A 26,807-nucleotide genomic window follows, 5' to 3' on the forward strand; every position below is an offset into this window, starting at 1 on the left:
GAGACCCTCAACAACTTAGTGAGACCCTGTTTCAAAATAAAAAATAAAATAAGTCTAGCTCAGAGGTAGAACACCTCTGGGATCAATCTCTAGTGCCAAAGGGAAGGAGGGAGGGAAGGAGGAAGGAATGAAGGGAGGAATGGAGAAAGAGGGAGGAAAGGAAGGAGGGTGGTTGGTTTGGGTGGGGCTGGGCACTCTGCACTTCTGATCAGCACCAACATGATGCCAATGGCACTGGTCTACACATCATACTTTCAGTTGGTAGGCAAAAGGGGAGCAGTTAGGTGGGTGGAAGTTAGATCTTTGAGAGAAGGCTCCTGTATATAAGGCGTTGAACTATATGCTCTGAATGGAGAGAGAGGAAGGGAAGGAGAGAAAATTCTGTGGGATCTGTGGAGGGAAAAAAACTGTAAATCAAGACAGAAGAAGCTGGGCATAGTGGCTTGCCTGTAATCTCAGTACTTGGGAGGCTGAAATAGGAGGATTTTAGTTTCATGGACAGCCTCAGCAGTGTAATGAGACTCTCAGCAACTTAGCAAGACCCTGTTTCAAAACAGAATATATAAAGAGCTGTGGGTGTAGCTTGGAGGATCCTTGGTTCAATCCCCAATACCACAAGAAAAAAAAAAAAAAAGAAACGAAACTACGGATGGAGTGATCCCCAAGTCTCGGAGGCACAGTTGATAGCCAAGCACTAACCGTGCTGACAAACAGTCAGCGCAAGTTCCAACAGTGTGTTTCTTCATAGGTTATCTACCCTAGGCCACATAGCAAATTAGACCAAAACCAGTTTCCCCGGAGACAATACTAAAAGTTTTTACAGTAGGTGGCACTATTGCATTGCTATACAGCAAAGGCAGCAGAAGGCCCAGATTTGCCTTGTAAGGTTAATTACCAAAGACAATAACTGTCTTCCTTAGGCCTCCTTTTCCATGTTCTGGAGACTCACCTAGACGTTTCCTCCTCCCTCCAGCATGGTTTGCGTCCTGTGCTTTGAATGCTTGGCTGATCCTGGTGGGGGTCATGCAGTAGACAGGTCTTATACCAACTCTCCTTGATACCTGGAGCATACACTGTGTGTAGTTCAGTTTTGCCCAATGCGTGCCATTTTTATTTGTCCAGATTTTTCTTATTTGAAGAGAAACCCATTGATCAGACTGATTTAGTTTCTTCCCCACCAACAGTGCTTCAAACGACACTCAATCTATCTCTCCAAGTTTCCAGGTACTGCGCATCCTGGGAACAGCAAGTCTGCTGCTTGGGGTTTCCCCAAGACTCCACAGTGTGTCCTCACCTTCCCGTCCACGACTCACTTCCAGCATTACATTCATATGCTTGAAATGATCCCTGCCCACCACAATCCCGAAACAACCACCATTTTAGCCCAGTTCTCTTTCTGATCCCTAAAAGAACGTAGGTCATTGAGAAAAGAAACCTTGGTTGACTATTTGAGTCATTTCCAAACCATTTTCTGTCCTGGGGAGAGCTAACCATGGGCAAAAGCCTATAAAGGGAGCTACTTGCATTTCAAAGATATTTTTCAATGTGACCCCCGACCAATGAAGCCTAATAAAAGAGCGGATAGAAAACTTATTACCATTATCAACAATCTTTTCACCACAGAAGAAAAAAAATAAGGAGATAGGATTGGGTCAGGGAGACTCTTGGGAATGATAAAGCAATAAGGAATCTATAACAGCTACAGGGAAGAAAGTAGTATTCAGGCTGTAGAAAGATAGCAGGTGAGTGGGAGAGTTGTCAAATTCTGCTGTTTTTCTCTGTCTTGGGATTTACATCCATAAAGCAACTATCCTTGAAAGACTCTTAAGACATTTAGCCTACCCTTCTTTAAACAAATGAGGAAACAGAGGCTCATAAAGGTTGCAATTTGCATAAGGCCATGCATTCAGCTAGCAACATGGATACACAGTTCCAGATCTTAACAACTGGTTCTTCCATATCATCGCTGATAAGATAGTGTTTGAGTATAAAGAGAAATGAAGTTGGTTTTTCTTCCCCCCTTGCTTCTTCTTCCCTAATCCCCACCTTTCATTTTTCAGATGCTGCCTCCCTGAAAATTCAGGCTTATTTCAACGAGACTGCAGTCCTGCCATGCCAATTTCCAAATACTCAAAACATAAGCCGGGGGGAGCTGGTATTATTTTGGCAGGACCAGAACAACTTGGTTCTGTATGAGTTCTACTTAGGCAAAGAGAAACTTGTTAACGTGGATGCCAAGTATCGGGACCGCACAACCTTTGACCAGGAGAATTGGACCCTGCGACTTCACAATGTTCAGATCAAGAACCAGGGCTCGTATCGATGTTTCATCCATCGCAAAATGCCCAAATTGCTTAGCATCTTCCAGATGGTTTCTGAGTTGACAGTGATTGGTATGTGGTGTGTTCCAGTCCTTAGCCTTCTCACATAAAACTGCAAGAGCATAGAGAAGCATTGGGGTGGGAGCTTGAAGGGCCCAGGGGAGGGGGACTATGGAGAGAAGGCAGAAGCCAGCTTTCCCCATGAAGTCCAGTTGAAGAGAGCACATGGTCTGTGAGTAAAGGACTGAAGGTCCTTTTTTCTTCTATAGCTTGCTTCTATATGATCAGTAAGAATACTCTTTGGAGGACAAAACAGAACTAGATAAACAAAAAGAATGAACACCGTAGGCAACTTGGCCATTACTAAGTTTTTACAACCATATCAGCCTCAAATTTTTTTACGTTCATTTTCTCTTCTGGTCCAAGATTTCTTACCCACTAAACCATGGCCTAACAAGGGTGACAGCCCACTGACTGGGGGTTTCCCTTCAGCCTTCTATAGGGTACTATGAATCGCTCGCTGCCTCAATCATAAACTCAGCAGACAGAAGGGAAATCACCCAGCACACATAACCCACAAACTGACAAACCGGCTCCTCAGCTTTACCAGGCCTTGAAACCCCTAAATGTCACCACAGATTTTTCCCCCTCATGATGTCCCTTTATGGAGTTCCACTCCCTCAGTACCCATAACTCTTGCTTTGCCTCCAATAGTTTTGTCTTTTTGAGACTGCCATGCAGTCTGTAACCCCATAAGGCTGGCTTCTTTTATTCAGCATAATACCGAGTCTCATCCAAGTTGCCGCAGGTTCCTGTTTATTTCTGTTACATTCTGTTGCTTCTCTATTCAGCCCACTGAAAGACATTGGTTTGTTTCCAGTTTAGAGCTATTTTGAATAGAGCTGTGGTAAACATTCATGTATAGGATTTGTGTGAACATAAGTTTGCATTTCTCCAAGGTAGATATCAAGCATCATATGACTGAATCCAGATTAATTTTTTATGAAGCTGGTAAAGGAGGGCAGCATCTTTTCTGAAACAGAGTAAAACAGGGAAAAAAACTGTCCTAGAATAGAAAGCTGCTCTCTTTCAGCCCTGTGTGGTTCAATCTAGACTGTGGGGCTCTGGGAACATTTTAACTAAGTGCTAAATCAGTATTGTCAGCAAGTGCTCAGGTACCATTAGAGAAATGTGGTATGTTTTAGGTGAGACACAAACAAGCACTTTAAAATAGTTTTGTGTTTATTTTAATATGTATCAGGTGAACTATGGCTTCTTTAACCTTTGATTTCAAAGACATTGGTAATAAGGCTAAATACAATCTGGTGATCCACCTTCTACAGACCATATAACATACAAACAGAGTGTTCACGTAGTATATTGATATAGCAAAACTGAAAATAATAGCATGTAAACGACTGCCATTTTAGAAATAATAGACCAGATTATAAATTAGTACCTAGAACCTGCAAAATACCTAGTAACAAGAGAAGCAGAGCAAGGGATTTGGCTGGCAGAAGGTACGCATGTCAGGTCTAGGTGGATGGTAAAGGCAGAAGGAACACTACTTATCAGGATCAAGGCTGGAGCTGGCCTTCCCCTCATGGTAGGCAGGAAGGCACCTTGACAGTCTCACTGGAAGCCACTCTTATGAATTTCTGAAAGAGACCCGCAGCATGGCATGAACTCTGTTCCTGGAGGGACTTCAGCTCAAACCCTTTCTGTTCTCTTGGTTTGGTGAGCTGGAATGTACCCCTTAAGGAACATTCCAGTCTTCTTTCAAAGACCCCACTTCCTGGAAGAATGGCTTCATTAAAATTCATCGGTGAGTTCATTTTATCCCTCCTGTCTCTCAGAGAACACTCCCTCGATTCGGATAAGCAGAAAGTGAGTGCTCCTGAAAAATATATGTAGAGTCATTATGTGTCCCTCATCATGGGCTGAGGCCTACACTTTAGACACCTTGGGGTTCCCAGGGTACTCCCATGAGCTCTCAGATCAGGTACTTACTCACTTTCATCTTCTAAGTATATCTAAGTGTAGACTGATTATTATTTTTTGTATCTTTATTCTGCTTCCAGCTAACTACAGTAAACCTGAAATAGTTCCAGTTTCTAATATAACCAGGCATTCTGACATAAATTTGACCTGTTCATCTGGTCAAGGTTATCCAAAACCTACGAAGATGTATTTTTTGCTAAATATTGATAATTCAACTGTGGTGCGTGATGGTGTCATGCAGCTATTTCAAGATAATGTCACGGAACTGTACACCATTTCCACCAGCTTGTCGGTCTCAGTCCCTGATGATGTGAACAATGTGACCATCAGCTGTGTTCTACAGACTGAGCCAATGAAGAAACAGCTTGTCTCCTCGCCTTTCTATATAGGTAAAGTTGCTTCCCCAAACCATTGTGTTTGATAGGTATGAGATACAAATGCTTAAGGCAAACCATCCAATGCACCCTGCTGGCTAAGAAACCTCCCACCAGGCTATTTTATGATGCTGTTAAGAAGGGCCCAGATAAAGGGCTCCTGCTGCTTCTGAGGAATTCAGAGTCCAGAGGCCTCTGAAGTATGAGTAGAACTTGTGTGTTAGCCCCAGTATGTGGGACAACTTTAGGATGGAAGATTCTGAAGGTTTGGTCAGAAAATACAGATTGTTTTTCTCCAATCTAGAATTATTTCATTGATTAAAACACACACACACACACACACACACACACACACACACACACACACACCATGCATACATGCCTGCATCAATACAGCACTTATTACTAGTGCATAACCATTCTATATATCATTGGTTACAAGAAAGAAAGGTAAAAGGTATAAGACATCCTCTCTGATCTTGAGAATCTTCCAATAGAATCACAACTCCATAATGGGCACATATAGAAACCAGAATTTTTAAAAGACTGAATCAGAATCTAAATTATATTCCATGGAAATATGTGACTAGAGCCAGGCGTGGTGGCGCACGCTTGTAATCCCAGCATTGGGGAGGCCGAGACAGGAGGATCATGGTTCGTGTGGACAACCTCAGATACTACTACAGGAGGCCCTCTGTAACTCAGTGAGACCCTGTTTCAAAATAAAGAGAATAAAAAATAGGGCTGAGGGTATAGCTTGGAGATAGAAATGCCCCTGGGTTCCATCCCCAGTACCACAAAAAAGAAAAAAAGAAAACAAATATGTGACTAGATTTTAAACAAACCAGTAGCCAGTTGAATGGGCATTACGAGGCAGGCAAGATCTTTGAGGGCCAGGAAAGGCTTCCTACAGGCAGTGGGACCTCATAATACCATGAAAACAATTATCAGGCTTAATCAGTGTGTCAAGGAGAGAGGAGGGCATTCCAGATGACAGATTCTCAAATTTGCAGTGACTTCCCATGCAGGAAAATTCCAAGATAGCCTCTGGGCTCATGGCCACATGGATTATCTGGATCTGACATAGAGCACACGGAGTGTCAAAGCCTGGGAGCAGGGGCAGGAATGCTGTGGCTGGCTCATGATGTGCTGCTGGGAGGGCCTGACACTAAGTGGTGTCAGATAATAGGAGCCCGAATTTAAGTCATGGCTTTGCCCTAGAGGGCAAACATCTGTGTGTGAGGCTCCACTTTCAAGGCACAGTAACTTCAAGTTTCCCTCCTAGAATCAAGGACTCTGCACCCCACTGTCCCCCACAGTGCTTGTCTGAGCCAGACCCCTCCCACACCCATTGGCCTCTGGCTTGCCTTGGCCCCCTGGTTGTCCCTCCCATGGCATCCACCCTTGGCTTGGCTACCTCCTTGCTCCTGGTGTCTCTTTCAGACATAAAATGTGGCCCAGGGACATACTCTCAGGAGGAGCAATTACAGCTGGATCAGTCCCATCTCCTGGTCAGGTTTCCTTCCACTCAGACAGCTCAGCCTCTGAGAATCCAGTAGATTGTGAGCCACACAGCCTGGCTGCTTCTACCGCAGCCTCTCTAAGGCACCTTCACGTAGCTGCCAGCATCCCCATCCCTGGCCAGCTGGGGACCCTCTGCAAGTTTACCGAAGAGCAGGGCTCGCCACCACTGCAGGCTGTCACAGCTCACCTTCCTGCTGCTTCCCAGACCTCCGCAGGCACCACCATTTTCAACTCCAGCTGATTTGGAAAGGTGGGGTTTGCCTCTCTCTATCCCAGTCCTATGGTTTGATTTTTTTTTTTTTTCATTTTTTGGTGTCAACATGTAGTAAGCTCTATGTTAAAAGTAGAATCCTCCTTGCTGGGCATGGTGGCTAGTACTCTCAGTATTTGGGAGGCTAAGACAGGAGGATCACAGATTCAAGGACAGCCTCAGCAACTTTCAGAGGCCTTCTGCAACTGAGCAACACCCTGTTTCAAAATAAAAAGTAAAGCCAGGCATGATGACGCACGCTTGTAATCCCAGCATTTGGGAGGCTGAGACAAGGGGATCGTGGTTCTTGGATAGCCTTAGCTACTTAGTGAGGTCCTATGCAACTCAGTGAGGCTCTGTTTCAAAATAAAGAATAAAAAAATAGGGCAGGGAGTGTAGCTCAGAGGTCGAATGCCCCTAGGTTCCATCCATAGGGCTGGAGTTGTAGCCCAGAGATAGAATTTCAATCCCCAGTACCCCCGCCCAAAAGAGCAGACCCCTCCCTTTACTGGGAATGCCGAAGAGATTCAAGTGAGATGAGCTATAACATATTCCAAGGGCACATAAGGCCCGCAATGCTGATGACTCCTTTTCTGTCCCAGGAGCCGGGGATGTGTCCACAAATTGTAGGAAGCTAAAGGGAGATCAGCTGGTCCTGTGTTTCTGTGGGGATACGCGGGCAAATAAATATAGAGAACAGCAACAAATAGAATCCTTTCCGAAAGGAGTTTCTGGCTAATTGAAAACTTGTGGTCATTTCTAGTTCTTAAGGATCCCTCGCCTGTCAAAGACCAAAGTGTCACCATTGCATTTGTACTTTTACTGCTGTTGTTCCTCGGATGCATATTGTTTGGTATAACATGGTGCAAGAAGAAGAAGAAGAAGCAGCAGCAGCAGCAGCAGCCCCAGGGCTCCTGTGGAGGTGGTGAGTGAGCCTTTCTCTTCTCTACAATCCCCTTTGCAGCTACTTCCTGATAAGCTGCCTCTGGAGCTCATTGGCTGAGCCCAGACAGGAAATAAATAAATAAATAAATAAATAAATAAATAAATAAATAAATAAAATTTTTAAAAATTTTTAAAAATTTAAATCAGCAAGGTATTGGAGGGAAAGGTTTTCCTTTAGGGTTTGAAGATATATTAAAATCAGCAAGCTAGCCGGGCGTGGTGGCGCACGCTTGTAATCCCCGCGCTTGGGAGGCGGAGACAGGAGGATCACGCTGGTTCGGAGCCAGCCTCGCTGGCTTAAGAGACCCTGTTTCCAAATAAAAATGTTAAAAAAAAATAGGTCTGGGAGTGTAGCCCGTGGGAGTGTATACTGGAGGTAGAAGGGCTTCCAGGAACCCCAGTACCACCAAAAAATAAAAATTAAAAAAAATCAGCAAGCTAATAACACTGCTCCAGAATTTTAAGAAAGGCAGCACTTCTAACCCAAGTTCTATAAAGGTACTTCTGGTTTCCTACCAAAGCTGATTATTACCTGCTCTACTTGCCTCATTTCATGAGGTTATTTGGACAATTCACCAAAGTAGAATGGCCCAAACTCTGCTAAATGTTGTAGTGTTCCAGCAGGGCGTTTTCTTGGAAGCCACAGGATCTGATAGAACTTCATCTTTAAAGCTCTAGGTTTTCTGTGAAATCATTTAGATAAATTGTTTCCCACTGACTTACAAATAATACTGTTAACTTCTACTGTTTGCCAACTAGCATATATTCATTGTCAAGTATACCAAAAATAAAAATCATGCATAATTCCACTAGTGAGAAAAATATGATCATGGACACAGTTTAGGTAAATATATTTTAGATTTTTCTGTGTGCAAATCTGTTATTATTCATAACTAGAATATTATGAGGGCTATCTTTCACAAGTTGTATAATACCCTATGACCTGTTTTCTAATTGTTATACCAAATGTAGCAAGACAATTTTTAATATCATAAATATTATTATACAACATCATTTTAAAGAATGGCAAGATATTGTATCATATGGATATGTCCTAATTTATGTACTTAGCCAACCCCATGTGTTGGACTCCTGGATTTTTTCGATAGTTTTGACATTGTATAAGGCACTTCTTTGAACAGCCTCTCCCCATTGACTTTTATTGTGAAAATGTCTAGTGAGGGCAAAATGGCCCCTGACTTTACAATAATTCCATGCCTGTTTATGGATTGGGGCGATTTGGTTGAGGTTCTAAGATAAGATTAGACTTCATCTTGGCAATTCCCAGTAGTAGTCAATTTGATTGATGCTCATAATTAATGTAACCTTACTTAAGGTAGAAAGCACAAGATGAGTAATTCTTTTGACCAGCATCGTATGTGAAACTTTAGTGTACTAATTTTAAGATCTATCTAGAAAATAACTGATGACTTTAACAGTTACTCACCTCATCCTGCATTTTTGAAAGAGGGGGAACAGACAAGGAAAAGAACATTGTGAAAGTAGAAGGGTGACCATTAGGATAGAGAGAGGAAACCCCAGGGAGTGGGGAGGGAAAGGTAGGGGGTACTGGGGAGCGAAACTGACCTATTTGTGTTTTTATGTATGTACAAATATGACACAATGAAACCCACCATTCTATATAACTGACTTGTACAAATCTTTTTTTTTTTTTTTTGGTGGTACTGGGGTTCCTGGAAGCCCTTCTACCTCCGGGCTACACTCCCAGACCTATTTTTATATTTTTATTTGGAAACAGAGTCTCTTAAGCCAGCATGGCTAGCTCCGAACCAGCGCGATCCTCCTGTCTCCGCCTCCCAAGCGCGGTGATTACAAGCATGCGCCACCGCGCCCAGCTGTACCAATCTTTAAAGAGAAAGAAGAGGCTTTAATAATGATGGTTTCTTGGCCTTTTGGCTACGATCAGGTGTTGAAGTTGCTTTAATAAATAGTTACATTTGGGCTGGGGATATATAGCTCAGTGGTAGAGCACTTGCTTAGCATGCACAAAGTCCTGGGTTCAATCCCTAATACAGCCAAGTTAATAACAAAAATAATAATGATAATAAATAGTTAAAATTTAAAAGGTGGGAGATATTGGGGAATAATTATAAATTTTCAATAAATTTCTCAAAGAATCATAGTGGGACCATTCAAACTGCCAAAATATGGAGCATACTGAGAAGTGTCTATGAAAAAAAAAACATGTAATATTCAAAGCACAGGGTCAGATATGTAGATATTTCATGTATATCCAGGCTTTACTTTTCAAGATGAGATCTTTGAGCTTCTTTCTTTTAATCCCATCACTATTTAGAATTAGACAAATATGGAGAAACCACCTTCACCTTGGGAAGAAGTTACTTCCTAAATTTGCTTTCACAGTGTAATGATCATCTTACAACTGAAACAAAGAAGAAGGGATGGAGAAAAAAGAGTATAAGAGTATTTCCTAATGAAAATTCAGAAAAATTTAGGGCATTAGATAAGGGAGTTAAAGAGATGTGTGTACAAGATAGAAATTGGAGGGTGTTTTTTATAAACTTTTTATTGGTGAACTGTGGTCTCACACCATAATGTAGTTCAAAGTGAGTGAAATATATGCACAGAGGACTCGGTGAGCTTCCCGTCCGCTCCTTCTCCACTCCCTTCATGATATTGAGGTTGACATTGGTATTCTCACATTTTTACATAACATCAATGAAAGTATTTCCTTTATTAATTTTTTTTCTCCCCCAAGACTACCTCCCTCACTCAACTGGGGTTTCTCCTCCAATATCTAAGTTCCCTCTTGTATACTGAATACTTCCTAACTTCTACATATGACCTTTCACTTTCTGTGACTGGCTAATCTCACTTAACATAATGTTCTTCAGGTCCATCCATTTTCCTGCACATGACATTTTATTTTTAATTGTTGAGTAGAATTTCATTGTGTGTACACACCATAGTTCTGTAATCTATTCATCTGCTGATGGACACGTACATTGATTCTATAATTGGCTATTGTAAATTATGCTGCTACAACATGAATATGCATGTATCATTATAATATTCTGATTGAATATATCGATTAGGTGTGGTATAGCTGGATCATATGGTAGCTCCATTCCCAATTTCCTGAGGAATCTCTACACAAATCCTAATCTTGAAGGATTTGTTTTTTCAGTACTAGAGATGGAACCCAGGGGCATTCTACCTCTGAGCTACACCTCCAGCCCTATTTTTATTTTTTATTTTGAAACAGGGTTTCACTAAGTTGTGGAGGGCCTCACTAAGTTGGTGAGGCTGGCCAAGAACCTCCAAGACAGGAGGCAATCCTCCTGTCTCAGCCTCCCAAGTACTGGGATTACAAGCGTACACCTCCATGCCTGGCTTGGAGGATGTTTTTAAAAGCTTTGTGTGTGCATATAAAATGGTTACATGGAGCTATCAGAAATAAAAGGTATAAAAATAACAAGAGAGAATAGCACATACATGACTCCCAAGAAAGTGATAAAAATATTGTTCTGCCGGGCGTGGTGGCACACACTTGTAATCCCTGTGCTTGGGAGGCAGAGACAGGATCGTGCAGGTTTGAAGCCAGCCGTGCTGGCTTAAGAGACCCTGTTTCCAAATAAAAATATAAAAAAAACAGGTCTGGGAGTGTAGCCCGGAGGTAGAAGGGCTTCCAGGAACCCCAGTACCACAAAAAATATATATATATTGTTTGGAAGAAGTTGAATAGTGAATTTGTGCTGGTGAATTTGGTCAAAGGAATGAGCCTTGATATTCTCCTTGAGGGTAAAGACATACCCATATCCATATAGATACAAGATGTTCACAAAGTTGAGTTCTATAACCTCAGCAATATCTAACCTTGCTTTGTGGTTACTTCTGGCATTGGTTATGTGATAAGAAGAATATTGACCTCAATGAAACATCTACCTCCTTTATCCTAGAACTTATAATATGTTATCTTATATGACAAAAGGAACTTTGCATAGATGATTAAAATACTGACCTTGAGATGGTGAGGGTAGCCTGAATTATCCAGGTAAGTCCAATGGACTCCTACATCGCAGGAATTTCTAATCAAAGGAATCAAAGAGGTTTACTCGGGTTTTGAACTTGGAGAAAGAAAGCCCTAGCCAAGGAATGTAGATTGTCCTTGGAGGCTAAAAATAGCTCTCAGTGCACAGCCAGCCAACAAAGCAATGGGATCCCAGTGCTACAACCACAAGGAAGTAAAATCTGCCCACAGACACGGGGGCAGTCATGAGCCATCCACAGAGACACAAACTTAATGATAACTAGTAGAAATTTCTCCAAAAATGAAACTTCCTCCTAATCTTAAATTGATCCTTTTCACAGAATAGATTGCTCTCCAACTAATCTGGAATTAAAAGTCCTGTCTAAGCCCAAATTCATGGCACACACCTAAAATTCCAGCACTTGGGAGGCTGAGACAGGAGAATTGCAGGTTCAAGACCAACCTCAACAACTCAGGGAGGCCCTGTTTGAAGACAAAAACAACAAAAATAATAATAATAAATTAGGGGGTATAGCTCGAAGGTAGAAGGCCCCTGGATTCAATCCCCAGTACCACAAAAAAAAAGAAGAAAAAAATCTTGTTCAGGGTTTGTTCATGAATAATAATTTTCTGTGCCTCAATTATGCCTACCTTCCCTGCTTAAGCCACTCAAATGAACAAAAAAAGAAATGCCATGATTATTCTAGCTGCTTTCTAGTACTCCCTACCTCCCTGAACCCATATACTTCTGTCAAATAGGTCAGATAAAGTATAAGAAATTGTCCAATCAGATGTATCCCTATTTTTTTTACCCATCTGAGACTTGTGTGGCTGAAATATGTATGTAATTGTGCCCAAGCAAGCCGAGTGTGGTGGCGCATGTTTGTAATCCTAACACTTGGGAGGCTGAGACAGGAAGACCATAGTTCATGGACAGCCTCAGCAACTTAGTGAGGCTCTCAGCAACTTAGTGAGACCCTGTTTCCAAATAAAATATAAAATAGGTCTGGGAGTACAGCCCAGAGGTAGAAAGCCTCTGGGTTCCACCCCTAGTACTGCAAGAAAGAAAGAAAGAAAAAGAAAGAAAGAAAAGAAAGAAAGAAAGAAAGAAAGAAAGGAAGGAAGGAAGGAAGGAAGGAAGGAAGGAAGGAAGGAAGGAAGGAAATAGTGCCCAAGTAAACAATATTACAACTTGCCTCCCTGGAACAAATTTAGAACTGAGTCTCAGCTCTCTCAGTAATGATTTCTTAAAAGCCAAGTGTCCTTTACAAGATAAATCAGTTTTTTGTTTTTTTGGGTTTTTTTTTTTGTGTGTGTGTGTATGTGGTACTAGGGGTGGAACCCAGAGGCTTTCTACCTCTGGGCTATATTCCCAGACCTATTTTATATTTTATTTGGAAACAGGGTCTCACTAAATTGCTGAGAGCCTCACTAAGTTGCTGAGGCTGGCTTCAAACCTGTGCAATCCTCCTGTCTCAGCCTCCCAAGCGCGGGGATTACAAGCATGCGCCACCATGCCCAGCCGATAAATTAGTTTTTAAACAACATTTAAACAGAAACCCTTCCCCGCGCTTGGGAGGCAGAGACAGGAGGATTGCGCAGGTTCGAAGCCAGCTGTGCGCGCTGGCTTAGGAGACCCTGTTTCCAAATAAAAATGTAAAAATAGGTCTGGGAGTGTAGTCCGGAGGTAGAAGGGCTTCCAGGAACCCCAGTACAACCAAAAAGAAAATAAAAATAAAAAACAAACAGAAACCTTAACAGAATTTAAAAACTTAAAATTGGTAATATAATCACATTTTCTCTTCAAAATTCTAAATTTGTAATTAAATCCAAAAGTGTAGGATTGCCTTGTTGTTGTCTTCTTTCATTTTTAAATAGAGGCTTTTTTTTTTCAGAAAGAGTGCTTATTTTGCCATGTGTATGAAAGTATAATTTAATTATTCTGTGTTGGTCTGAAGATATCTGAAATATTATATTCAACTATAAGCACCATTTTTTGTACTAAAGATTGAACCCAGGGACATTCTACCTCTAGGCTATGCCCCCCTGTCATATTTTAGTTTTATTTTGAAATAAGGTCTCACTAAGTTGCTGAGGTGGCTGTGAATCTAAGATCCTCCTATCTCAGCCTCCCAAGTACTGAGATAACAAGCATGTGCCACCACACCTGGCTCCAAGCACCATTATTTTTAGTAGAAACTTTGACAAATACAGAAACTTAGAAGATTCAGAAAGCATCAAATAAGAAAGAGCTCAAGTGTCCTAGTTCCTTTTGTGCTGCTATAACAAAATACCCCAGATGGGTACTTTTCAAAGGACAATTTTATTTTGGCTCACTGTGTTGGAGTCGGAAAAGCTAAAGCCTGACCTGCAACATCTGGCGAGGGCCTCACATGGCACCAAAACATGGCAGATGGCATCACATGATGAGAGCACAGGCAAGAATGATACATGTGGAAGAACAGGTGTGTGTACCAGAGAGATAGAAAGGAGGTACCAGGCTTTAAAGCAACCTGCTCTCTCACAGCAACAGCAACAACCCAGTATTGAGAGACTTAAGTCACTCCCATGAGGTAAGCATTAATCCTTTCCAGGGTAGTGCCCCATAACCTGATTACCTCCAGTAGGCCCCAACTCTCACCTTTCAGCAATCCCACTTTGGGGGACAAGCTTCCAGCACACAAACCTTTAGAGATCCATCTGTATCCAAACCATGCTGTCAAGCAACTGAGGATGCTTATGCTGAGAAAAGCCTGGGAATGACAGGAGTGCTGCCTTCAAATATCTGAAGGGAGCTAGGCATGGTGGTGCATGCCTATAATTCCAGTACTTGGGAATCTGAGACAGGAGGATTACAGGTTTGAGGTCAGCCTCAGCAAGTTAGTGAGGCCCTCAGCAACTCTGTTTTAAAGTGAAAAAGAATTGCCAGGTGTGGTAGTGCATGCTTGTAACTTGGGAGGCTGAGACAGAAGAATCTGGGTTTGTGGCCAGCGTCAGCTACTTAATGAGGCCCTTTGCAACTCAGTGAGACCCTGTTTCAAAAAAATGAGTAAGTCGCTGGGTGTGGTGGAGCACACTTGTAATCCCAGCAGTTGGGAGGCTGAGACAGGAGGATCTCACAGGTTCAAAGACAGCCTCAGTTACTTAGTGAGGCTCTCAGCAACGCAACAAGACCCTGTTTCCAAATAAAGTATAAAATAGGTCTGGGAGGATAGCCTGGAAGTAGAAAAGCCCCTGGGTTCCACCCTTAATACCACAAGAAAGAAAGAAAGAAAGAAAGAAAGAAAGAAAGAAAGAAAGAAAGAAAGAAAGAAAGAAAGAGAGAGAAAGGAAGAAAGAAGGAAAGAAAATAAAGAAAGAAAGAAGAAAGAAAGAAAGAAAGAAAGAAAGAAAGAAAGAAAGAAAGAAAGAAAGAAAGAATAAAAACAGCACTGGGAGTGTAGCTTGGAGGTACAAGGCCTTCTGGGTTCCATACCCAGTACCACAAAAATAAAATAAAATAAAACAAAATAAAATATAGCTCAGAGGTAGAATATATATAGAATTACCATGGGTTCAAAATCATAAATTTGTAGGGCATCTAAATGAATGAAGGGTATACAAAAATAAAGAGACTTTTCTTTCTTTCTTTCTTTCTTTCTTTCTTTCTTTCTTTCTTTCTTTCTTTCTTTCTTTCTTTATTCAGTAGTTCTGGGGGTTGAACCCAGGAGCATTTTACCTCTGAGCTACACCCCAGCCCTATTTTTTTATTCTTTACTTTGAAACAGGGTCTCACTGAGTTGCAAAAGGCCTTACTAAGTAGCCGAGATTGGCTAAGAACCTTGAGCCTCCTGTCTCAGCCTCCCAAATGCTGGGATTGCTCTCCTAAAATTATAGGGAGAGAATAGACTTCTGCTTCCTTCCATGAAGGATTAACTGCTATAGGAATTGTCCTGCCACAAACAACTAGAAATAAGACAAAATAAATGTTAAAACTGTTTTCAGAGATTTGACAACAGAAGAACTTTCTTTTTTTTTTTTAAATTTTATTTTATTGGTGCACTGTATTCATACATCATAGTGGGATACAAACTTTTGTAGACATACATGCACACATCGCCCAGTCAGCCCCCACCCAATCCCCACCCCATTCCCTCCCCATCCCTCCTTCTCATGCTTGGCTTAGTGGTTGACATCTAGTATTATAGCAATTTATCCAAAATTAAAAATGTTAATCTCACATAACAGTTTCATTTGTCTGATACCAAGCTTTTGATAACTTAAAGATAACATTTCAATATTTCTTTTTGCTTTCTTTCTTACCAGAGCATATTTTTTTCTGTTTTTTTAGGTGAAACTATCATATATTCATATATTTATTTTTCAGAAAAAAATCTATCCTAATATGGAATATGAATTCTAGATACCCAAAACGATCTTGAAAAAGAACAAAGCTAGCAGATATATATTTTCTGATTTCAAACCATATAAAGCTACAATAATTGAAACAGTGTAATACTGTTCTAAAGGCAGATATATAAACCATTGGAGTTAAATACAGGCCTAGAGCTAAATTCTTCCCTATATTGTCAAGTTATTTTTGACAAGGTTTCCACGAACATTTGGTGGTGGAAATAATAATCTTTTAACTAAATATTGTTGAAACATAATAAATACATGGAAAAGAATAAAGTTGGACCCTTACCTAATCCCATATACAAATATTAACTCAAAATAGATAAAAGACCTAAATATAAATCTTAAGACTATAAACTTTTAGGAGAAAATCTGGGTCATAAAACCTCATAACATTGAAATTGGCAGTGATTTCTTGGATATGATTTCAATGGCACAGGCAACAGAAGAGTATACAAACTCCCTAAAAAAATATATATATTGTATATCCAAAGACAATGTAAACAGAGTTAACAGTTACTAATAGAATGGGATAAAATATTTCCAAATGCTATATCTGAAGGTATATTAATATTCCAACTAGAAATCCTAAAAATTAACAACAATAAAGGCAAACAATACAATTTAGAGATAGGTAAAAGACTAACATAAATAATGAATCTCCACAGATAACCAATCTTAGTTGTCTGTTGGATGGAAAATCTTGTTTCTCTGGTTCTGGTGAGTGTTACCTATTTCTTCTTTGTAGTTAATCTCTTTGAGTATTTTCTCTAGTGCTGGTTTTGAAGACATAAATTCCTTCAGTTTCTGTTTGTCATGGAAGCTTCTTATTTCTCCATCTAATTTGATAGAAAGTTTTGCTGGATAGGAAATTTTTGGCTGGAAGTTGTTTTCTTTCAGAGTTTGGAATATGTTACTCCAAGCCCTTCTGGCTCTCATGACTTGGTCTGGGAAGTCTGGAGTGATTCTAATTGGTTTGCCTCTGAATGTCACTTGGCCCTTTGTTTTTGTTGCCTTTAAGATTCTCTGCTTGGCTTCCACATTGGTCATTTTGACAATTATGTGGTGTGGGGATCCTCTTCTCTGATCCTGTCTAAAGGGAGTTCTATAAGTTTCCTAGATCTGTGTATCGACCTCTTGCTCTATGTTTGGAAAATTTTCTGCTATTACTTCCTTGAAGAGATTGTTGATCCCTTTGGTTTCACTTTCTTTTCCCTCCTCTATTCCAATTATTCTTAGGTTAGCTCTCTTAAGATGGGCCCATATTTCTTCCATGTCAGATTCCTGCTGTCGGATATTTTTTTCTAGATTAGAAACTATGCGTTCATTTTTGGATTGCTCATCTTCTAAGAGCGAGATTCTGTTCTCCATGTGTTCTAATCAGTTGTTTGTGCTTTGAATTGAGGCCTTTACTTCATTAATTGCATCCTTTATCTCTTTTTGGCTCTCTCTGAGTTCTTTTCGAAGCACCTCTATTATTTCTACAGTTATTTTCCTGATTTGATCTTCTAGAAATCTCTGATTTTCTGTTTTATCGGGTTCTGATGTTGTGGGGTTGTGCGCATTCATTACTCCAGTGTTATTCCTCTTTCCCATGATTTCGGAGGTTTGTGCCTTCTCTGGGTTCTTCCCTTAGGTCACTATGGCTTCACTTAAGGTGTTCTGGATCTCGAGTCTGTATTATCTCAGACCCCACTACTCCTTTACTGGGTTGTATCACAGAGTCTCCGACCCAGGGAGTCGATAGAGGCTGCTTTAAACTATGGGGGGTGCCAGGTTGCACGTTCTCCTATGGTGTGATATCTCTGCCACCACCACTCCCCCACTGGGTCAAGTCCCAGGAGGTACAGTACTGGGATTTCTCCTCTGTGGCCCGCAATTTGACTCACTGTTCTTGAGTACGCAGATGTAGCTGTACTGGACTCGGTGAATTCACTGCTGCTACCGCCGCCGGTGGCAATATGGCGCCTCTGCCACGCCCTCGGCCGTGAGGCTGGCGTATTTTTTCTTCTCTGGTTTTGATTTCCACTCTGAATCCCTGCAGCGTGTGCTGAGCTCGGCCACTGGGAGCTTTAGACACTCTCTGCGTGGAGAAATCCCGCCTGGCTGTTCCGCAGTGGCTCACCTCGGCTTGCTGTAGCTGTCCGTTGAGTTCGCCGCTGCCGCCGGCAGTATGGCGCTCCTGCCGCGTCCTCCGGCGCGTGTGTCTCCTCTGTGGCCCTGAGCTCTGTTCTCAGTCCGCTTTCTCTCTGGAGCCTGGTGGGTTTTTTTGTTTTTCTGGTGATGGTGTTTTCTGGCTATGAAAGGCTCTGGTTTTGTGGTAATGGAGATTGGTTGTTAGCGGGGCTCCTAAGCCCCGTTTTTCTCGGTCGCCATCTTCCCAGAAGCAGGCTCCAGAAGAACTTTCTTTTGAAAGAAGAAAAAAGATGAGTGAGCCCTTTGATTACTCCCAAATTATTTTCTGGAGTTAGTATCCAAGAGGCTCCAAAATTAGGGGAGCCCTGGTACCAAAACTAGAAAAGGAGCCCTGGTACCAAAACTATTACAAGGAAAGATGACAGACAACTCTTGCAAATATAAATGCCACATTTTTTTATATTTGATAAACTCCCTTTTATTTATAGTTTATAGAGATATTTTTTATTTTTATTTTTATTTATTTTATTTTTTTTATTAAACTCTGTCAATTTTTTTTATTTAAACTATTTTTTATTGAATGTAAATAGTATACATTTACACTATATTTGATGCCCTCTCCCCCGCCCCCGTTTTCCTTTCCCCCTCCCACCAATGGCTGTCCAGGTTAACCATGACTTATTCATAATTTTACACATGTTCAGGTGTAGACCCTCGTTAATCAAGACCGACCTTCCTCCTCTCCTATCTTACCATCCAAACTTAGCTAGTATTTCCCCTTCAATAACTGGAGTCCCACTGGTATTCTTTGTGTTTCCTAGTTTGGGCATATTAGAGGAAACATATGTATCTTCTTCTTTTGTGCTTGGCTGATCTCACTTAACATAATGTTCTCCAGGGTTTTCCATCTCCTTGCAAATGACATAATTTTGTTCTTCTTTATTGCTGAATAGAATTCCATTGTGTGTATTTCCCACAGTTTTGCTATCCATTCATCTGTTGATGGTGATCTGGGTTGGTTCCATATTTTGGCTATTACAAATTGTGCTGCTATGAACATAGGTATGCATATGTTGCTGTATTTCTCTGAATTCAACCCCTTTGGAAAGATACCCAGGAGTGGTATAGCTGGATCATATGGTGGATCTATTCCCACCTTTCTTAGGAATCTTCACACAGATCTCCATAGTGGTTGAACTAGTTTGCATTCCCACCAACAGTGTAAAAGAGTTCCGCTTTCCCCACATCCTCGCCAGCACTTGTTGTTGTTTGATTTCTTTATGCTTGCCACTCTGACTGGGGTTAGATGGAATCTCAGTGTAGTTTTGATTTGCATCTCCCTGATGGCCAGTGATGAAGAACATCTTTTCATGTATCTATTAGCCCTTTGTATCTCTTCTTTTGTGAAGTGTCTATTTAGTTTATTTGCCCATTTCTTGATTGGCTTGTTTGTTTTGCCAGTGTAGAGTCTTTTGAACTCTTTGTATACTCTGGATATTAGCCCCCTATCAGAATGGTGGCTGGTAAAGATCCTTTTCCATTCTGTAGGCTTCCTCTTTAGGTTATTGATAGTTTCCTTTGATGAGAAGAAACTTTTTAGTTTGATGTTATCCCACTTGTTTATTCTTGCTTTAATTTCCTGAGCTTTGGAGGTTTTGTTGAGAAAGTTACTGCCTGTGCCAATATGTTGTAGTGTTGAACCTATGCTCTCCTCTACTAACTTCACAGTCTCAGGTCTAATTTCTAAGTCTTTGATTCATCTTGAGTTGATTCCTGTGTTTGGTGAGATATAGGGGTTTAGATTCATCTTTTTACAAATGGTTAGCCAGTTCTCCCAGCACCACTTGTTGAAAAAGCTGTCTTTTCTCCAGCGTATGTGTTTGGCCCCTTTGTCAAAGATTAATTGACTAAAGATGTGTGGGTTTGTTTCTGTATCTTCTGTTCTAATCCACTGGTCAGTATATCTGTTTTTGTGCCAGTACCATGCTGTTTTTACTACTATTGCTCTATAGTATAGTTTGAAGTCTGGGATTGTAATGCCTCCTGCGTGTTTCTTGTTATTGAGAATTGCTTTAGCTATTCTAGGTCTTTTCTTTCTCCATATGAAGTTCATGATTGATTTTTCTAGGTCTCTGAAGAATGCCACTGGTATTTTAATGGGAATTGCATTGAACCTATAGATCAGTTTTGGCAGAATGGCCATTTTGATGATATTTATTCTGCCTATCCATGAGCACGGGAGATCTTTCCATCTTCCAAGGTCTTCTTCTATTTCTTTCTTTAATGTTTTATAGTTTTTGTTGTAGAGGTCTTTTACATCTTGGGTTAGGTTTATTCCTAGGTATTTTATTGGTTTTGAGGTTATAGTGAATGGAATTGCTGTTTTTATTTCTTTCATTGTGGATTCGTTGTTGGCATAAAGAAAAGCCACTGATTTCTTTAGGTTGATTTTGTAACCTGTGACTTTGCTGAATTTGTCAATCAGGTCCAGAAGTCTTTTGGTTGAGTTCTTTGGGTCTTCCAGATAAAGGATCATGTCATCTGCGAATAAGGATAATTTTAATTCCTCTCTTCCTATGTGAATTCCTTTGATTTCCTTCTCTTGTCTGATTGCTGCAGCAAGAGTCTCAAGGACTATATTGAAAAGGAGTGGTGATAGTGGGCATCCTTGTCTTGTTCCTGACTGTAGCGGAGATTCTTGCAGTTTTTCCTCATTCAATATAATGTTGGCTTTGGGTTTGCAGTATATTGCCTTGATAATGTTGAGGTACTTTCCTTCTATCCCAATTTTTTGCAGTGTTTTTAACATAAATGGGTGTTGGATTTTGTCAAATGCTTTTTCAGCATCTATTGCTATGATGATGTGGTTTTTGTTCTTGGTTCTATTTATGTGGTGAATAACATGTATTGATTTGCGTATGTTGAACCAGCCTTGTTTTTCTGGGATGAAACCGACTTGGTCATGATGTATTATTCTCTTGATATAGTTTTGAATGTGTATAGCTAGTATTTTGTTTAGAATTTTTGCATCTATGTTCATTAAGGATATTGGTCTGTAGTTTTCCTTTCTTGAGGTATCTTTATTTGGTTTGGGGATTAATGTGATACTGGCCTCATAGAAGGAGTTTTTAAACAAAATTAGAAACCAAAATCTGGCAATATATTAAAACTATGCTATATCACAATCAAGAAGGGCTTAGCTCCAGAAATATAGAAAAGCTGAAAAACAGGAAATAAAATTTGCCATATTATCAGGCAAAAAAAAACCTCGACATGATAATGTCAGTGGTATAGGAAAAGTCTTTTGATTAAATTAATACCCACTTATACTTTTTAAAAGGAAAGTAAAGCTCTTATAAAAGTAGAAATGATGAGAACTGCTCAACCTGACAAAGGACATCTACCAAAACCCTTCTGTTACCATCATATTTAGTGATAAGAGACTGGTTTCTTTCCCTGTAAGATTGGAAATAAGACAAGCATATTCATACTTGCTATATTTGTTCAACATTGTGTTAGAGGTCCCAGCCAATGTAACAGAACTTTTAAAAGAAATTAAGACACACAGACTAGAAAGAAAGAAAAAAAACCATTTTTTTTAGCAGATAACGTGATCATGTTACAGAAAAGCCTAAAAATTGATTGAAAGGCTAGTAGAACTAATAACGAGTGTATCAATGTCATAGGATACAAGATCAATACACAGAAATCAAGACCAGTAGCATTTCTATAGAGTAACAACAAACAGCATGGAAAAAAGTTTTAAATGCCATTTACAGTAACATCACATAGTATTAAAAGTTTAAGAATCAATTTAACAAAAAAGTATAAGACCTGTATACTGAAAACTACAAAACACTACTAATAGAAATTAAAGTAGACCTCAATAAATGAAAATATGTGCCAAATCATGGATCAGAAGACAAAATATTGTTAAAATGTTAATTTTCCCCAAATTGATCAATGGATTCAGAGCAATTCCAGTAAAAATTTTGACAAGCTTTTTAGTAGAATTAAAAATCTGATTCTAAAAGGCATGTGGAAATACAAATAGCCTACAATTGTCCAAACAATTCTGAAAAATAAGAACCAAGACAGAAAACTTACATTACAGTGTAATGTTGGTGTAAGAGCAGACACCAAACAGGAACAAAACAGAAAAAAAAGATAATCTCACACAGTCAACTAATTTTGACAGAGGTACCAAGGTAATTTCATGAAGAAAGGATGATCTTTTCAGCTTATGGTGTTGGGAGAATTAGACAGTCACATGGGAAAAATATGATCACACAAAAAACACTAAAAGTAAATCATAAATGTAAATATAAGAGATAACATTAAGAGACTTTTGAAAGATAATATAAGAGAAAATCTTTATGACCTTTGGATTAGGCAAATCTTCTTAGATTGGATAAAGAAAGTACAAACCATATTATAGAAAGATAAACCTGACCTGCAAAATATACCACTGACAAAGGATGTATATCCAGATTATGTCATTTTACATAGTTACTAATCTATCAACTAATAAGAGACTATCCACCATTTAATAAAAGTATGCATCATACAATGAAAAACTGCTAAGCACAAGAAAGGAATAAATAAGCTGCTCATAATATGCAATAGAACAGATGGATCTGAAAAGCATAGTGTTAAGCAAAAGAAGCCAGGCACAAGAAGACTACACATTATATTATACTATTTATTTAAAATTCAAGAAAAAAAGTGATGGTGGCATTAAGCAGATCAATGGTTACTAGGGGATAGGAAAAGGAAAAGCAGTTGAAAGGGGACAGCAGGGAACTTATATGTTTTCTATCTTGATGATGGTGATTACTGTATATTTTTTGTTAAATTCACCAAACTTTTTACTGAAAGTGATTTTTTTAAGAAAAGCTATGTTTATTTCTTTTTTTCTTTTAACAATTTTTTAATTGAACATAAATAGTATACGTTTAAACTATATTTGGTGCCCTCTCCCCCCACACCCCCGTTTTCCCTTCCCCCCTCCCACCAATGGCTGTCCAGGTTAACCATGTCTTATTCATAATTTTACACATGTTCAGATGTAGACCCTCATTAATCAAGATCAGCCTTCCTCCTCTCCTATCTTTCCATTCAAACTTTGCTGGTATTTCCCCTCCATTATCTGGAGTCCCACTGGTATCCTTTGTGTTTCCTAGTTTGGGCATATTAGAGGAAACATATGTACCTTCTCCTGTGCTTGGCTGATCTCACTTAACATAATGTTCTCCAGGGCTTTCCATCTTCTTGCAAATGATATAATTTTGTTCTTCTTTATTGCTGAATAGAATTCCATTGTGTGTATTTCCCACAGTTTTGCTATCCATTCATCTGTTGATGGTGATCTGGGTTGGTTCCATATTTTGGCTATTACAAATTGTGCTGCTATGAAGATGAATCTAAACCCCTATATCTCACCAAACACAGGAATCAACTCAAGATGGATCAAAGACTTAGAAATTAGACCTGAGACTGTGAAGTTAGTAGAGGAGAGCATAGGTTCAACACTACAACATATTGGCACAGGCAGTAACTTTCTCAACAAAACCTCCAAAGCTCAGGAAATTAAAGCAAGAATAAACAAGTGGGATAACATCAAACTAAAAAGTTTCTTCTCATCAAAGGAAACTATCAATAACCTAAAGAGGAAGCCTACAGAATGGAAAAGGATCTTTACCAGCCACCATTCTGATAGGGGGCTAATATCCAGAATATACAGAGAGCTCAAAAGACTCTACACTAGCAAACCAAACAACCCAATCAAGAAATGGGCAAATGAACTAAATAGACACTTCACAAAAGAAGAGATACAAAGGGCCAATAGATACATGAAAAGATGTTCTTCATCACTGGCCATCAGGGAGATGCAAATCAAAACTACACTGAGATTCCATCTAACCCCAGTCAGAGTGGCAAGCATAAAGAAATCAAACATCAACAAGTGCTGGCGAGGATGTGGGGAAAGCGGAACTCTTTTACACTATTGGTGGGAGTGCAAAACAGATCTCCATAGCCACTATGGAGATCTGTGTGAAGATTCCTAAGAAAGGTGGGAATAGATCCACCATATGATCCAGCTATACCACTCCTGGGTATCTTTCCAAAGGGGTTGAATTCAGAGAAAGTGATTGAATTTTAGTTTGGTAGTGTATCTCCATAAAGATGATTATTTTTAAATATATATACACATGAAAGAGAACTACCAGTGACAGGGAATGTTCAAGAAAACTTTAGTAAAGATGGAGTCACAAAACCATCAGGGTATTGCTGAGAGAATTCCTGTGGTCCCTAAATTCCTCTGTAGATGCCCAGATTAACAACCCTTACTGTGAGACACTGAGTGGGATAATAGTACAGACACAACAGTTAAGTCGACTTAGAGGAATTTTTACCCCCAGATCGTATCAGCAGTATGTCTACATGAATAGCAGCTAGGACTTTGAAAGGTCTTAACTGGCTAGTGATTTCCCACTTGGGCCTGTCTACGCAACCATGATTAGTTGTTTGGTCACACCATGGGGCTACCCACTGGGCATCAGGGTCCTCAAGATCCTCTTTTCTCCATCTTCCAAACTTCACTTTCAGAAAAGGATTGTAAACAGTTTCCAATCACTAAGTGATTGCTAAAACTAAATGTATGACTCCTCCCAGTGGAATTCTTGTTTCAAGGATGGAGTTGTTAAGAAAAAAATCTATGTCTAACATTAGAACTTAAGACAGTGCTTAAGAGGAGTCTTTTACTTTTTACATGCAAGGAACTCCTTGCCGGCCCCCTGAAATTTCATTATTTAAGAATCCATCTTTTTTTATATAAGGTCATAAAAATTTCTCTGAGTCCTTGGACTTTGCAGTCCTTTTAATTTTCTATTTTAATATGTATGAGGAATACAATTTCTGAAGTTGTTTCTGGTCAATTTCAGAAATCATCAAGATGGAGAGGGAAGAGAGGGAAGACGCTGAGGAAAGGTGAGTCCTGATCCTGCAACATCATTGAAAGAGATCTGATCCCCAGCATGTTTATAACTCATATGGCCTGATCTTGAGATATGCCAAGACCGCAGCAAACCTGAGATAATGAAAAGTGAGAGTTAGGCCTTGGAGGACGTGACCTGTCAATGGATGGCGGAATATCCAGTGCACAATCCCCAGAGGGTACAGCAAGTCAAGTCATGGTCAAGTTAAAATCAGTACACAGGATTCTGCTGTGACAACCATGGTCAGGCATGCCGGATCTCGTATAGTACCTGAGCTAGTGAGTCTCCTACACATGTGGAGTAAATAAATGAAAAAGTGCGGAGTAACCATAGGTTCCCTTCAGCCTCAGTGCCTTTGCATCTGCTGTGCCCTGTACTTGGACAGTTTTTCTGCCATTTCTTAACTTCCTTCTTCAGATCTTGTCTCAAACAGCACTTTTCTAAAAAACTTTCCCCAAAAGAGATAGTTTCCATCTGTTATACTGTCATGTGGATCCCTGGACTTTTTCTTCATGGCAGCAGATTATACTAACCTCTTTGTAAAATTCTTCTGTTAAACTTTATTAAGTAAATTCAGTTAAACTCTATGAAGGCCAGAGACCATATCAGTTAAAAATTGTCACTATGCTGCTAGTACTTAGCACAGTGCCTGGCACACAGTAGGTATTCCATAAATATTTGTTGAATATGTATGAAAGAATACATGAAAGTTCCTAGTGATAAATTCTTTCACATGACTGGATTGTCTGGACCTCCATCCCTCCTGAGGAACTGGGCTCTCAGGGAATACCAAGGCTCTTGGCACATTTCTATGATCCTAGCATTGGAGCAGCTGACACAGGAGAATCACAGGTTCAAAGGCAGCGCCGGCAACTTAGTGAGGCTTTCAGAAACCTAGTGAAGCCGGGCATGGTGCTGCACAATTGTAATCTCAGTACTTGGGAGGCTAAGACCAGAGGACCTGGGTTCACGGACAGCCTCAGCTACTTAGTGAGGCCCTTTGCAACTCAGCGAGACCCTGTTTCAAAATAAAGAATAAAAAATAGGGCTGGGGCAGGGCATACCTTGGAGGTAGAATGCCCCTGGGTTCCAACCCCAGTACTGCCAAAAGAAAAAAAAAAAGAAAGAGAAAGAAAGGAAGAAAAAAAGAAAGAAAGAAAACTAGTGAGAGTGTTTCCAATGAGAAATAAAAATCAGTCTGAGAGGATAGCATGGAGGTAGAATACGACTGAGTTCAATCCCCAGTACCATACACATACAAACATGAAAGAAAAATTATCAGGGTTCTAAGTATATAGTCATAGGGTTAAAGTGATCCTCAGTCAGAAGTCTGATCACAGAGGTAGGGTCATGGCCCTTGGGTACAGAGGCTACCAGAGTGCCTGCACTTATTCAGATATATCAGTAACTATGATTCTAGCCACAAGACTAACTCAGGTATCCAAGATGGTGAGCCAGAGGCTGAGATCCTGCCTACCCTGTCAAATTCAGTTCACAAAAGGTCTGGAAGAGTATGCAGTAAGAAAGAAGCCAAGAATCAGCATGGGACACGGACAGGGCCAGACAAGACCACAGGAGAATTATTGAATGGATGACAGTGTAGACCAGGATTCTTTTTTCCTGCCTCTCCATCTCTCTCTTCAATAATTTGTTTCTATTCATTGCTCGTACAGTGACCTATATCTGCCTTATCATTGAAATCTAGAAAACAAAAGCAGCTCTACCATGAAATCTCACCCAATCCTTTTTTTTTTCTTTTTTTTTTTCAGAGTAAAAATCCATGTACCTGAACAAAATGATGACGAGGTGCAGTGTGTGGTTCACCATTCAGAGACACCCTCGGGTGATTAA

The 26,807-nt window shown here is 40.1% G+C and overlaps 1 protein-coding gene across 1 annotated transcript; it reads left to right on the forward strand.

Annotated features, from left to right (window-relative positions):
* Window positions 1-219: 219 nt before the first annotated feature.
* On the forward strand, window positions 220-26,807 carry CD86 (CD86 molecule; the record flags this gene model as incomplete). Its single annotated transcript, XM_080696530.1, has 5 exons — window positions 220-261; window positions 1,994-2,393; window positions 4,403-4,711; window positions 24,903-24,948; window positions 26,726-26,807. 5 exons carry the CDS (start codon window positions 220-222, stop codon window positions 26,805-26,807), a joined length of 879 nt encoding a protein of 292 aa, XP_080552656.1.

This window comes from Muscardinus avellanarius (genome assembly GCF_963383645.1).
Source record: "Muscardinus avellanarius genome assembly, chromosome: 5".
Taxonomy (NCBI): Eukaryota; Metazoa; Chordata; class Mammalia; order Rodentia; family Gliridae; genus Muscardinus; species Muscardinus avellanarius.